This window comes from Erythrolamprus reginae, chromosome 1, assembly GCF_031021105.1.
Source record: "Erythrolamprus reginae isolate rEryReg1 chromosome 1, rEryReg1.hap1, whole genome shotgun sequence".
NCBI classification, from domain to species: Eukaryota; Metazoa; Chordata; class Lepidosauria; order Squamata; family Dipsadidae; genus Erythrolamprus; species Erythrolamprus reginae.
This window is the reverse complement of record NC_091950.1, coordinates 190,893,703-190,907,881: the sequence shown is the minus strand read 5'-3', so window position 1 is coordinate 190,907,881 and position 14,179 is coordinate 190,893,703. Positions and strand designations below refer to the sequence as shown.

The following is a 14,179-nucleotide window of genomic DNA, read 5'->3' as shown; positions in this document are numbered from 1 at the left end:
TGTGTTATCTCTGGATGAGCCAAACCTAGACAGACCCCAACCTAACCTATGGGGCATAGGTCCAGAGGAACCAGATATTATGGAAGATTCCCCCCAGCCAGGATCCTCCCAGGCCTTTAGGAATTCTTCTGCCATTTCTGCTGATATTTCCAGTTTACCTCCTGAGTTCCAATCTATTTTTGCTGTGTTGTCCAAAGCCATTGATGCCAAACTCTCCTCCATCAATGAGCTTCCTTTACCTCTTCCTCCTTCTCGTTCCTCCCGCCCCTTGGGTTCTTCCCCAGCGGTCAGAGCTCCTATTCAGGATGACTCAGAGTCCTCCCAAGATGAATATGAGGATGTAGAGGAGGATGAAGACCCTTTCCAGGGCTTATCAGAGGATGAGGAATCCCAAATAAAGGTCCCTCCTCCTATTACTATTTTCCCTTCTCAACTATTCAAATCTCTCCTCCTCAAAGCTAGAATTTCTACGGGATTAGCGGCCCAGGAGAAACAAGCCTCCACTTCCACTGATCCCCCGGAGGAGAATTTACCTTACTTCACAGAGGAACAGGAGGATAACGAGGTAATCCCTATGCCTAAATTATTTAAAGATGCCTTACTTAAACAGTGGGATTTTCCAGCCTCTGGCCTTAATCCCTCTACCAAGGACAGAAAGTTGTATAAACTCTCCTCTTCCTATGAAGAGCTTCTATCTTTTCCCAAACCAGATGAACCTGTCAAAATTCTTCACTCGGCAGCAGCTGTGCCAGGCGAGGCGGAGGAAGTCCTCCGTCCAGAGGACAAGCGCATCGAGCAAATGCTCAAAAGAGGATTCTCCGCTGATTCCTGGGCCATTAAAAGTTCTGCAGCAGCCTCCTTCTTCTCCAGAGCCATGCTGCTGTGGCTTCGCCAACTTCAACAGCACATTCCTCCAGATGACTTGAGAGGTCAACAAGACTTCAACAAGGTCTTTGCAGCTGCCCAGTACGTGGCTGATGCCACCTTACAATCTACTAGATTTTCTGCTAAGTCTATTGCAGCCTCTACAACGGCAAGAAGACTCCTATGGATTCGCCCTTGGCAAGCGGGAGTTCGCCAAAAGTGGCAGTTATCCCAGGGCCCCTTAAAGCGCGACCTTCTCTTCGGTGATCTTCTGGATCCTCTCCTCACGGAGACCACAGACAAGAAGAAGGTCTTGGGTCCAACCACAAAAAAGGTTACTAAAACGCAGTCCTTTCGTCGCCCAGGGCGCCAGCAAGATCAAGCGGCTTCCTATCAGAGATCTCCAGGTCAGTATTCCCCCCGCTTTCGTTCCCAAGGTAGGAACTCCAGGGGTAGGGGTTTTCGTTTCCAAAGGGGAGCTGCCTCTAACAGGGCTTCAAAAAAACCTAGATGGTAACCTTTCCTCCATTCCCATAGGGGGTCGCCTAGCTCATTTCGCTGCAAATTGGCGTCTCACCTCCAAGGACCCTTGGGTCATTGACACTGTTCAAACAGGCCTTCTTTTAGAATTTATTTCTCCTCCCCCTAAACGTTTTATTTCCTGCCCTTCGCCCAGGTCATCCTCAGATTGTAACCGTATGGAGGAGGCCATTTCTCATCTATTGTCCATTAGAGCCATTCAGCCGGTCCCTTCCGGTCAGAAGGGCCTAGGTTTTTACTCCATCCTATTTCTGGTTCCAAAGTCCTCCGGAGGTTGGAGAGCCATTTTGGATTTAAAGAAACTAAACCTATTCATCAAATATAGGAAGTTTAAAATGCACTCCTTGTCTTCTATTTTGGCCGCCATTCACTCGGGAGATTTCATGGTCTCCTTAGACCTCACTGAGGCCTACCTTCACATTCCTATAGCCAAATGCCACAGAAAATTTTTACGTTTTTCCTTTCAAGGCAGGCATTTCCAGTATAGGGCGATGCCATTTGGCCTTTCCTCGGCCCCTCGGGTCTTCACAAAGCTCTAGGGGTCCCTGGCGGCCTATATCCGGGCGTTTCCCATCCACATTTTATGTTATCTTGATGATATTTTAATTCATGGGAACTCCCTAGAGAGAGTGAAATCAGACCTTTCTGTCACCATGTCAGTCCTTCAGGACCATGGGTTTTCCATCAACTTTGAAAAAAGTCACCTCCAACCTTCCACTTCCATTCCTCACCTGGGAGCCATTATTGATTCAAAATCTTCCCAGGTTTTTCTCTCTCCCGAGAGAAAACTCAGTATTGTGGAGTTAATTTCTAACATTTTATCTAATCCTTCAGTATCCATAGTTACTCTATCTTCCCTTTTGGGGAAGATGGTGTCATGCATAGGCATCATTCCCTGGGCTCGCCTTCATGCTAGGGAACTCCAGTGGCTTCTGTTGCCTTTTCAGAGATCGGGGCACAGCAACTCAAATCGACGCATCGTCATTCCACTGAGTGTTCGCAGATCCTTCAAGTGGTGGAAGTCTCCGGCCATGGACAGAGGATCCCCGTTCAGGTGCCCGGATCAATTTGTCATCACCACAGATGCCAGTCTATCGGGATGGGGCGCCCACGCCCAGGGGATGATAGCCCAGGGCACGTGGTCCCCGGAGGAAGCTTCCAGGCCAATAAATTGGCTAGAGTTAAGAGCCGTCTCCCTGGCTCTGAAGCATTTCTCTCCTCGCATCCCCAACCGGCACGTTCTCATTCTCACCGACAACATTGCCACAAAAAGCCATATCTGCAGGCAAGGGGGCACGAGATCCAAGGCTCTCATGAGGGAGGCCCTCAAGCTGGGCCTTTGGGCGGAAAAACATCTCCAGTCGCTCCTAGCCGATCACATCTCGGGGAGTCTCAACATCCAGGCGGATTGGCTATCCCGAGCAACGATAGACCCAGGAGAGTGGAACCTCCATCAAGACCTGTTCCATCAAATCACCCTCAGATTCGGCCTACCAGTCCTGGATCTCTTCGCGACCAATGCGAACGCCCAACTCCCTCGCTTCTATTCCAGATTTCCATCCCCGGGAGCGGAAGCGATCAATGCCCTCCGGAGTCCATGGCCTCCAGGCCTACTCTATGCATTTCCTCCAATTCCAATCCTCCCGGACGTGATTCACAAGGTCCTCACCGAGAGGGCCCGAGTAATCTTAATCGCCCCTCATTGGCCCCGCCGGCCCTGGTTCGCAGATCTCCAACAGCTGTCCGTCCAGGACCCTTGGCGACTCCCCGTTTCGGGGGATATGCTGCGGCAGGGGGCCTCTTTCCATCCAGACCCGGAGTGGTTCCACCTCACCGCCTGGCTGTTATCAGGAGAGATTTAGAACTGCGTGGGCATGACCCCGATTCAGTGGAGGTCATTCTAAAGGCCAGAAGGGGCTCGACCAATCGAATCTACGACCACACGTGGTCCAAGTTTCACCAGTGGTGTCTTCAGGAAGGTCTCTCCCCTCTGTGCATCCCCATACACAGAATTATTTCCTTCCTTATGCAAGGTTTCCGTAAAGGACTCTCCACCAGCACCCTCCGGCGTCATCTGGCAGCCATTTCATCTGTCCTAGGGGGCCCCCGCAGACAGCCTCTCCGATCCTTCCCTGAAGTTCAGGAATCCCTCAAGGGCATAGCCAACCTCAGACCTTCCAAGGTCCACAGGTATCCATCCTGGGACTTGCCACGGGTTCTCCACTCCCTCACGCAGGCACCATACGAACCCCTAAAATTGGCGTCCCTCAGGTACCTATCCTTTAAGGTAGCCTTCCTGGTGGCTATTACCTCTGCCCGACGCATTTCGGAGCTGGCTGCCCTCTCAATCAGGCAGGACCTTTGTCAATTCCATCAGGACAAGGTAGTCTTGCGACTGGACCCCACCTTCTTACCCAAGGTCAGTTCCATGTTCCACAGATCTCAGGATATTGTCCTACCTTCCTTCTGCCTCCAACGAGACCATCCCTTGGCAATTAGATGGCACACCCTGGATCTCACCAGAGCGCTGAGAATATATATCCAACGCACAGGACCCTTTCGGAGGTCAGAAGCACTTTTTGTAGCCTATCATCCCAGAGTCATGGGGGCCAAAGTGTCTTCAACAGTAATAGGCCGTTGGATCAGAGGGACTATATCTAAGGCCTATGAGTCGGCCTCCCTCTCAGTTCCAAGGAACATCACTGCGCATTCCACCAGGAGCGCAGCCACCTCGGCCGCTTGGGCGACTCAAGCCCCGTTGGAGGAGGTCTGCAAAGCAGCCACTTGGGCCTCGCCAAATTCCTTCATCAGGCACTACAAAATTGATTCTTACGCTTCAGCGGACGCTGCCTTCGGCAGAAGGGTACTCCAATCCGTTATCTCACACGATAGCAAGCTAATCCCACCCTAGGGACCATCTATTGGGTATGTCCCATGTGACTGCTGGACCCGCTCCTTCAGTACGGAGAATAGGCGTTGATTGCTTACCTGAACGCCTCTTCTCGTACGGTGAGCGGGTACAGCAGTCACTTCCCGCCCTTGTATGTGTCTTCTTTACCTTTCTATCTCTTTCTTCCTCTAACAATGAGAGTTGAACACTACAGAGCTTCACAACTGAGCCTAGTCTATGGATTCGCGAATTCTGGGGAAGGGGCGGATCCGGCAAGCTTTTTTAATACTAGGCTCAGTTCCACCGGATTGGACATGAGCAACCCATGTGACTGCTGTACCCGCTCACCGTACGAGAAGAGGCGTTCAGGTAAGCAATCAACGCCTATTTTCGTAAGATGAAAATAGTTCGGAAGAAGAGGCAAAAAAATCTTAAACCCTGGGTTCGTATCTCGAAAAGTTGATATGATGAGGAGTTCGTAAAACGAGGGATCATTGTAGTAATGTTAAGTAGCACCAAGTTTAAAGCTTAATCCCTTAGTTTTGGTCATGCAAATTCCAGTTTTTAAATTTGTAAAAATAGTAGACAAAATTACCTAGGTTGGCATTGTACTTTATTCTGTGGAGTCTTTAAATACATCAATATTTTAGTTTTTATTATAAGCATGGATTGATTTGTCTTTTAATATCTATCTTAGCTTTAAGGAAATAATCAAATAAGCTAATAGTCCTTAAATTGTTTAGGATTTAAAAGTCATAGTAACATACTAATTATTGCCAGTGAGCAATTAGCAAGTTCTACAGGCATCTTGTGATTCTTGCAACTTACATAACTTACACTTAGCTGCCCCATTACATACTATTTGGGACTTAGGGCGTTACTCAGTGTAAAATAAGTTGCAGTAGTCAAGAAGAGATACTATGATGACATAGATAACTGTTGTCAAATTAGATTAGCAAACATTCTGGCATATCTACTACCAGTGCTGATGATAGATGAAAATCAAGGATAACTTCCAGGCTGTGGACGTGCTTGCCAAGAGAGAATGCAATCCTGTGAAACTTTTATCTCATTACCTAAAGGAGTGAATTTCAACCTTTTTTTGAGCCGCGACACATTTTTTACATTTACAAAATCCTGAGGCACACCACTAACCAAAATGACACAAAATGATACTCTAACATAGTATATATTATACATATAGTAAATAATATAGTTTCTGAATATATTTATACTCCCTTAGTGTGAAACCTGGGCCTGTTTCGATGAACACAAAAGGGATATCCAGGCAGGAATGGTAGAAAAACACACACAAAGCTCTTCCTCAACAGTTCTCAGTCTCTCTCTGTTTTTAGTTTTTATCGCAGTCAAGCTTGAAAAGCTCAGCTCACATAGATATGTGGTTGAAAAGGGGAGCAATGTCAAAATAGCTTTGCTGGCCAGAATGGGGAACTCCTTCGCAACAGATAACCAAAAATTGTCCAAAGGAAGATCAGCAAACTTTAGTTTTAAACCACAACAAAATCAATTTTAGAAAATGTTGGGTACTTGTGTAACATCATAAGTCCTCAGAGCATTTCTACTATCAGATTGAGAGGTTTGCTTTCTAGGTAAGGATTCTGAAAAATACTAGAGTTCTCTCTGAGGTTTTTGGTTCAAATCCCATGGTCAGCTGGGTGCAGGGGCCTTGGTTCTGTCTGTTCTGATGGTGTATATAGAGATTTGAGCTCTTTAAGAAGATGACTCTTCAGGAGGCCATATACAATATAGATTGCATTGTGATGCATTGTATATTACCCTATGTGGGGGTCTCTTATAAAAAGAAAAAGGTCAAATATCTACATACCCCATCCGGTTAGACATAACCAGCTGAGGCTTTATCTACTGGTGGCAACATTTACCTCCAGTCCTGACTAGGATTAGAAATCGGGACCATGGGGAGGAGTAGCAGCTTCAACTACTCGCCGCAGCCACACAATGACAAGTGCGCGGCAGCGCGAGTGGGGACCTTCCTGGTTGTGGATGAGAGGCGGCCTGCTATTGGTTTATCGCTAGTGGTCGGGATGAATCCTAGAAGGTGATTGGTCAGTGAGCGTTCCCTATGTCTCCACTCTTCCTGTCGCTGATAGCTGGAGGGATTGTGAGGGAAATGTTTATGTTTGGATGGAGGTGGCTGGTGGTGGGCCAGATAAATGGCCTCTGTGGGCCGTAGTTTGGGGACCCATGTTTAATTTCCCCATGGCACACCTGACAATGTCTCACTGGTTGAAAAACACTGACCTAGAGACTGCTGTAGTCTGAATAAAAAATCCAAAACAAATGTAAAATAAAATCATTGCAAAATGGAATGTCTGTTGATCCACTGTGTTTATTGGTTTGCTCCACAGTTATCAAGGGGCTGGCATAACCCCTGATGAAGCAATTTGGGGGGCCTTCCCTCAAAGCAATTTTTGAGGGGGGGGGCTTTCAAGCATTAGATGTGAATGTCTGTTGATCCACTGTGCTATGGATTCACATCTTAATGTTTGAAAGGCAGAAAAAGGTCGTGGCTTGGGGGGCATTAGTCTAGCGCCAGCTGTTTCCCCAGTTGCAACAATTGCAACTCATGTCTCGATCATTGCCTATCGAGATTTCTGCAGTGTGCTCTACATTGCTGTTGTGGTGGCTTTAAAGACACACAACAGCAATTAGTGCAGAATGTGGCTGCTCACATAATGAAATACATCTTCGTTATTTGTCCTTTATTGTTTGCGTAGAAGTTTCCCTGTAAAATGTACAATGCTAGTTTTGATATATTAAGCCAGGAAGTGCTATTTTTTCCATCCAGTTCTGGCCTCATGAAATGATTTCCTCAGAAATTAGACTTGCTACTTCCAGAAAATACTAGAGAATGTTAAATGATTAGTTTTCCAGGGGAACATTTCCCCCCTCATCTGTGCAGTGTTTTTATAATTGTGAACTGCCAGGAGTCCCTAGTTAATTATAAATTCCTATGCAAATCCATTGTATTGAAACTCTTCTGCAATCCCCAAAGAATGTATAAGGGGACAAGTGGTTGCTGAGGTTTCCTCCTTAGGATTTGACCAAACACTTGGAATTCCATTTAAAAAACAGATTTCATTTCAGATATCATTTGCAAAAAAAAAAAAAGGGGGTGGGTGGGAAATAATCAGAAAGATTCTACAGCTCTCCCGCATCCTCTCACACTCAAATATCACGATGAAGAAGATGGTTCACTGCATGAAACAAACAATTTTTTTAAAAAAATTATGCAGTGGAAGCCAAGAAATAAGCTGTGTTCTCTGCTTTCATTGCTTCAGAATAGGCTTTCAGATGGGCCTCAAATCCTTGGGCACCACTGTAAAATTCCTTCATTTATGTTCCATTCCCTTCATTACTTTCAGCCATTAGCTATGATAATAGAATGCTCACCAAGTTACAAAAATAGGATCATTTAGTTTGTGTTTTTCTTACAGGTGACAATGGCTTGGGAATCAGTATAATAGGAATGGGTGTTGGTGCAGATCAGGGACTGGAAAAATTGGGTATCTTTGTAAAAACAATAACTGAAGGTGGCGCTGCTCAGCAAGATGGTCGGTAAGTTTCATTTAAGATTTCTGGTTTGTTTGGCCTGCTTTTTGCATAGTATAATAAATAAGGTATATGGAGCCTGGAATTTCCTGTTCCTTTCTCTTCTATTTCTGTATGAGAGACAAACTTTAGACAATCTGGGTTATTTATGATTTTTAAATTTAAAATTATAAGAGTTTTTTAGATTCTTGTTACTAAGAACAAGTTAGAATAAAGGCATGGTTTCATATGCCAAACTTAAAACCGTATAGGAAGCTGAAATTACAAATATACTCCAATGTGTTTGTGTATACAGTGATCCCTCGAGTTTCGCGTCCTCGAGCATCGCGAAAGGGCTATATCGCGAGTTTTCAACCCGGAAGTAAACTCCACCATCTGCGCATGCGTGCCCTTCCACGCATGCGTAGATGGTGGAGTTTCCCCGCCGGGCAGAGGCTTCCCTGGGTCTTCCCCCTCTTGCCCCGGTAAGACCCCAGCGGCGGCGCGAGCAACGGCGTGGGCTGGCGGGCGGCACGCGCGCGGGAAACCCCAGCTCCGCTTCCCAGCTGGGAAGCAGAGCCGGCAACAGCGTGGGCGGGCGGGCAGCGCGCGCGAGCTTGGGGACACCCCACCTCCGCTTCCCAGCTGGGAAGCGGAGCTAGGGTGTCCCCACCCGCGTGCGCGTTGCTGGGGCCGCTTCCCAGCTGGGAAGCGGAGCTGGCAACAGCGTGGGCGGGCGGGCGGCGCGCGCGAGCTTGGGGATACCCCACCTCCGCTTCCCAGCTGGGAAGCGGAGCTAGGGTGTCCCCATGCGCGCGCGCGTTGCTGGGGAAAGCGCGCGCGTTTGGGGACACCCCACCTCCGCTTCCCAGCTGGGAAGCGGAGCTGGGGTGTCCCCAAGCGCGCGCGCACCCCAGGCGCGAGCAACGGGATGGGCGGGCGAAGGACGGGCGGCAGTGGAAGTAAAAACACCATCTGCGCATGCAGTGGAAGTAAAAACACCATCTCCGCACCGCTACTTCGCTACTTCGCTAAAATTGATCATCGCGTGGGGTCCTGGAACGGAACCCTCGCGATGATCGAGGGATCACTGTATACCAATGTAAGGATTTTATTTAACTTGTGAACAGTATGTACACTCAACAAATAACACACCTAAACTGTCTTCTTGTCATGTATATTTGGAATTTGAAGTTCCTCTTTTATTCTTTAAATCCAGTTCAGCCACTTGAATTAATATGTTTAATTAGTTCAGTGATTAAATTAACTGTGTTAAGACATCTGAACAAGCAAAAATAATTTCTCGGTTCACTCTGCAATCATGTGAAAGTAGTCCTCAATTGTGGTATAACCACAATTAAACCTAAAAATTTTGTTGCCAAGCAAGGCAGCTTTTAAGAGTTTTTTGCTTATGAACTTTTTGCCACAGTTGTTAAGGAAATTATTGCAGTTGTTAAGTGAACCATGTGATTGTTAAGTGAGTGTGGCTTCCCTATTGATTTTGCTTATGGGAATCTACCTGGGAAGGTTAAAAGTGGGTGATCACATGACTCCGGGACAGTACAGCTGCAATAAATGTCTTCCAATTGTGAAGTGTCCAAATTTTGATTGTGTGACTATAAGGATGTTACAATGGCCATAAATCACTTTTTCCAGTGCTGTTGAAACTTTGAATGGTTACTAAACAATTGACTGTAAGTTAAGGACTACCTGTATGCCATTTGAAATACAGTGATCCCCCGGTTATTGCGTCCCCGACCATTGCGAACAGGGTAATTCGCGATTTTTCAACCCGGAAGTCAAAACACCATCTGCGTCTCGCCGCTTTCGAGCTGAGTTCTGAAGCGAATTCGCTGCAGGACTCAGCTCGAAAGCGGCGAGACCGAGCACGGACAAACCGTTCGCTGGCGCTCGGTCTCGCCCATTTCGAGCTGAGTTCTGAAGCAAATTCGCTGCAGGACTCAGCTCGAAAGCGGCGAGACCGAGCGTGGACAAACCGTTCGCTGGCGCTCGGTCTCGCCCATTTCGAGCTGAGTTCTGAAGCGAATTCGCTGCAGGACTCAGCTCGAAAGCGGCGAGACCGAGCGCGGACAAACCGTTCGCTGGCGCTCGGTCTCGCCCCTTTCGAGCTGAGTTCTGAAGCGAATTCGCTGCAGGACTCAGCTCGAAAGCGGCGAGACCGAGCGCGGACAAACCGTTCGCTGGCGCTCGGTCTCGCCGCTTTCGAGCTGAGTGCTGAAGCGAATTCGCTGCAGGACTCAGCTCGAAAGCGGCGAGACCGAGCGCGGACAAACCGTTCGCTGGCGCTCGGTCTCGCCGCTTTCGAGCTGAGTCCTGCAGCGAATTCGCTGCAGGACTCAGCTCGAAAGCGGCGAGACCGAGCGCGGACAAACCGTTCGCTGGCGCTCGGTCTCGCCGCTTTCGAGCTGAGTTCTGAAGCGAATTCGCTGCAGGACTCAGCTCGAAAGCGGCGAGACCGAGCACGGACAAACCGTTCGCTGGCGCTCGGTCTCGCCGCTTTCGAGCTGAGTCCTGAAGCGAATTTGCTGCAGGACTCAGCTCGAAAGCGGCGAGACCGAGCGCGGACAAACCGTTCGCTGGCGCTCGGTCTCGCCGCTTTTGAGCTGAGTTCTGAAGCGAATTTGCTGCAGGACTCAGCTCGAAAGCGGCGAGACCGAGCGCGGACAAACCGTTCGCTGGCGCTCGATCTCGCCGCTTTCGAGCTGAGTTCTGAAGCGAATTCGCTGCAGGACTCAGCTCGAAAGCGGCGAGACCGAGCGCCAGCGAACGGCTTGTCCGCCGCCTGCCTGCCCGCTAGCGAGGAGCCGAAGATTGGGGGCGGCGCGGCTGTTTTAAAACGTCGCCGCCAGCATGGGGGGGCTTGCCAGCACCCCCCGGACCCCCAACCCGGGTTTGGGGGGCTGCTAGGAAGCCCCCCATGCCGGCGGTGACGTTTTAAAACAGCCGCGCCACCCCCAATCTTCGGCTCCTCGCTAGCGCTGCGGGAGTAAAAACACCATCTGCACATGCGCAGATGGTGTTTTTACTTCCGCAGCGCTACTTCGCGAAAACCCGCTCGTTGCGGGGGGTCCTGGAACGGAACCCTCGCAACAAGCGGGGGATCACTGTATTTGTTTGCAGAACATAAAAATATTATTAGTGTAGTTAAGACTTCTTAGTTGATTACTTCATGTTTTCAAATTTCCATTAAAATAAAAAAGGTGATACAGCACACTGAACAAGAGTAGTGCCCTGTATTATAGTGAGCAATAAGGGAAATGCTTTTTTTGTCTAATGATAAAAGAATAGTTTTGTCATCACAATAAAATAGAACTGAGAATAATAATGTTATGAAAGTGAAAATAAGCCCTTTGTCTCTTTTATAAAATGTTATTCCTAGGGAACTACAGGAAGTATTTGACTTACAACAGTTCCTTTAGTGACCGTTCAAAGTTACAGCAGCACTGGAAAAAAAGTGATTTATGATCATTTTTCCAACTTATGACCTTTGCAGCATCCCCATGGTCACATGATTTATTTCTAGGTGCTTGGCACCTGGTTCATATTAAAGATGGTTGCAGTGTCCCGGGCCCATGTGATCCTCTTTTGTGACCTTCTTACAAACAAAATCAGTGAGGAAGCCAGATTCACTTAACAAGCTTGTTGCTAACTGAAAGCAGCAGTGATTCACATAACAACTGTGGCAAGAAAGATCTAAAATGGGCCAAAACTCACTTGACAACTATCTTGTATATCAATAAATGCTGGGCTCAATTGTGGTCATAAATCGAGGACTATCTGTATTAGATTAATGTAGATTAAAGACCCAGTCTACTCATAGGACTGCATACATTTGCCACTTACTGATTCAGATCTTATGCATATAACTCACTTGTAATCTTGAGAGTGGATACTCCAACACTATCCAAATGAATAGTGAATATAAATATATGTATTATTTTATGTAATTTATATTGAAATCACCTAACATACATCAAGTTGACCTGCATATTCTATTTATGTTAACCTAAGTGTTAAAAAATATGTCACAGGATGTATGTTTATTACTTTGTGGAAAATGATGTAGATGCTTGATTGAAAGTGACTTACATATTTATTCCTAGTTCCCTTTTTTTGCATCAAATATGCAATATCCAAAATTTAATATTCGTTTCTTGCCTTGCAGAATCCAAGTAAATGATCAGATTGTTGAAGTTGATGGGATAAGCCTGGTGGGGGTAACCCAGTTTTTTGCAGCAACTGTGTTAAAAAATACAAAAGGCACAGTCAGGTATGAATAATTATATATAATTAAGCAATCATTGATTTATTCCATTATTTACAGTATATTTGAATGTGTATGCAAGACACCTAACAAAACCAGTCCAAATAGATAAAATTATGTTAATGCTAGAAGAACATTTTCATCAATTTTCTAAATTTAGAGAGAATGAGAGGCAAAGACAGCTCTTGAGAGAATGCTATTCATAGTTTGGGAGCAATGCAAAAAAAAGTTTTGTGCTTTGTGCCAGATGAGGAAACTTCTGACAGCAGTGAAATCTTCCCAATGTACTGTCCTTAAATTCAGACAAGTTTTAATGGGACATGAGGCAGTCCTTCAAATAATCTGGTCCAAACATTTTAGGAATATTTAAATAGACTGTCAAAACTTTATATTGTGCCCATTAATGCAGATATATTAATACTACAGTAGCATTATGTGATACAAAGCAGTATATAAGTCTAAGTGTTATTGCTATCTCGGTATTATAGTGTACTTTGCTCCTATTGCAATTTTTGACAATATTTCAAATGCATTTCAGTTATCAAACTGTCATATAAGAAAACAAAGCATAGTTAACTGTTGCCAAGGAATAAGAAAATATTAAAAGTACCATTGTATTTTTTACCCATTGATGCATTGATATTAATTAATTTTTCACCTTAGATTTCTGATTGGAAGAGAAAAACCAGGAACTCAGAGTGAAGTAGCTCGCCTTATTAGCGAGACATTAGAACAAGAGAGATACTTATACGAGCAGCAGTATGCCCATGAAACAGAACAGGTAATAAGATAGTGTGTGTTTGTGTGTGTGTGTGTACATATACATACACATACAAAAATATATACATACTTACTCATGTTGGGTTTGGAGAAAGTTGTTGCTTTTCAAAACATCATTTTAACATTACCCTTTTCCTGTAGTTATCAGAAAGTATGAGTTTACCAGAAACTTTGGAGCAACAGATAGAAAAGGTTATCTAAGTTGTTATCTGACAGTTAGAAATCATTCATGAATTCTTATCTAAGGTGATCATCAGTTGAGGAAGAAATAAGTGGGGTGGGGAGAAGGAGAAAATTTCCAACAGCAGAGGAGGGTGTGGCCACATGCTGCAGTGACATGGAGTTCCCATCCACAGCGCCTTGGGGGGGCTCAGGTTCCATCGGAACCCGACCAGAACCATCCTAGAGGTGTGGTGAAGACGTGGAACACCATTGGTGGCCTGGGAGGGGTGGCAACCCAACCCCCCCCCCCCCCCCCCCCCCCAGGAAGCCTGCATAGAGCCCTCAACTGGCAGCGCTGGAATACGACTTGCAAAATATCATCCAAGCTGCAGCAGCCATGAACGGTCTGATTGATTTGTTTGAAGATTGGAAGTCATCTGGAAAGGAAATGTCAAGATACGTGCGGGAGAGAAGATTAGAAGAACAGAAGCTGAAGTCGTTGAGTTATACTGCTGAAGAAAAGCTTTGGGATTTTTTTTTCTAAACCTAAAGGGGAACAAAAGGATTGAAAGATAACGAAGCAGCTATTTAGCAAAAAAAATATATATAGAGAAACAATTTCAAAGAAGGCAGCCCAATTTTGGGGAACATTGAGAATACTGATTTATTTTTGAATTAAGGAAATATTTGGTTTAATTAGAACTGAATTGAAAATATATAAAGACACTGACAAACAGGAAGAATAGATCTGTGGGACTAATTAAGTGGGTCACTTGCTGATTGGAGGAACCATGGTAATTGTGGAAGATTTTTTGTGGATATATGACCTTAAACTGGAGAATTATTTTAGACAGTTATTTGGACAGTTTGAGAAGATACAAAGCAGCAAACAATTTATTTTCATCTCAATAAAAAAAAAATTATCATCTGCATCTCCTGGGACGGAATGAACTTTGGATGAACTATAATAAAGCACAGCCACATTGATAACAAGGACTGATGAACTGTGATTTTGGCAATATGGAGGTATTAGACTATGAACCCCTTTTTAGAGACTTTAAAGATTGCTGGCAAGAAACAAAGAGATG

The 14,179-nt window shown here is 45.7% G+C and overlaps 1 protein-coding gene across 3 annotated transcripts in view; it reads left to right on the top strand.

The window, feature by feature from the left end:
- LOC139156308 (neurabin-2-like) overlaps positions 1-14,179 on the top strand; it is a 72,664-nt gene that overhangs the window by 14,501 nt on the left and 43,984 nt on the right. For all 3 annotated transcript variants that reach the window (XM_070731766.1, XM_070731764.1, XM_070731765.1), the window contains exons 4-6: positions 7,771-7,891; positions 12,051-12,155; positions 12,813-12,930. In XM_070731766.1, coding sequence (XP_070587867.1) covers positions 7,771-7,891; positions 12,051-12,155; positions 12,813-12,930 — 344 coding nt within the window. The remainder of the gene's footprint in view (positions 1-7,770; positions 7,892-12,050; positions 12,156-12,812; positions 12,931-14,179) is intronic.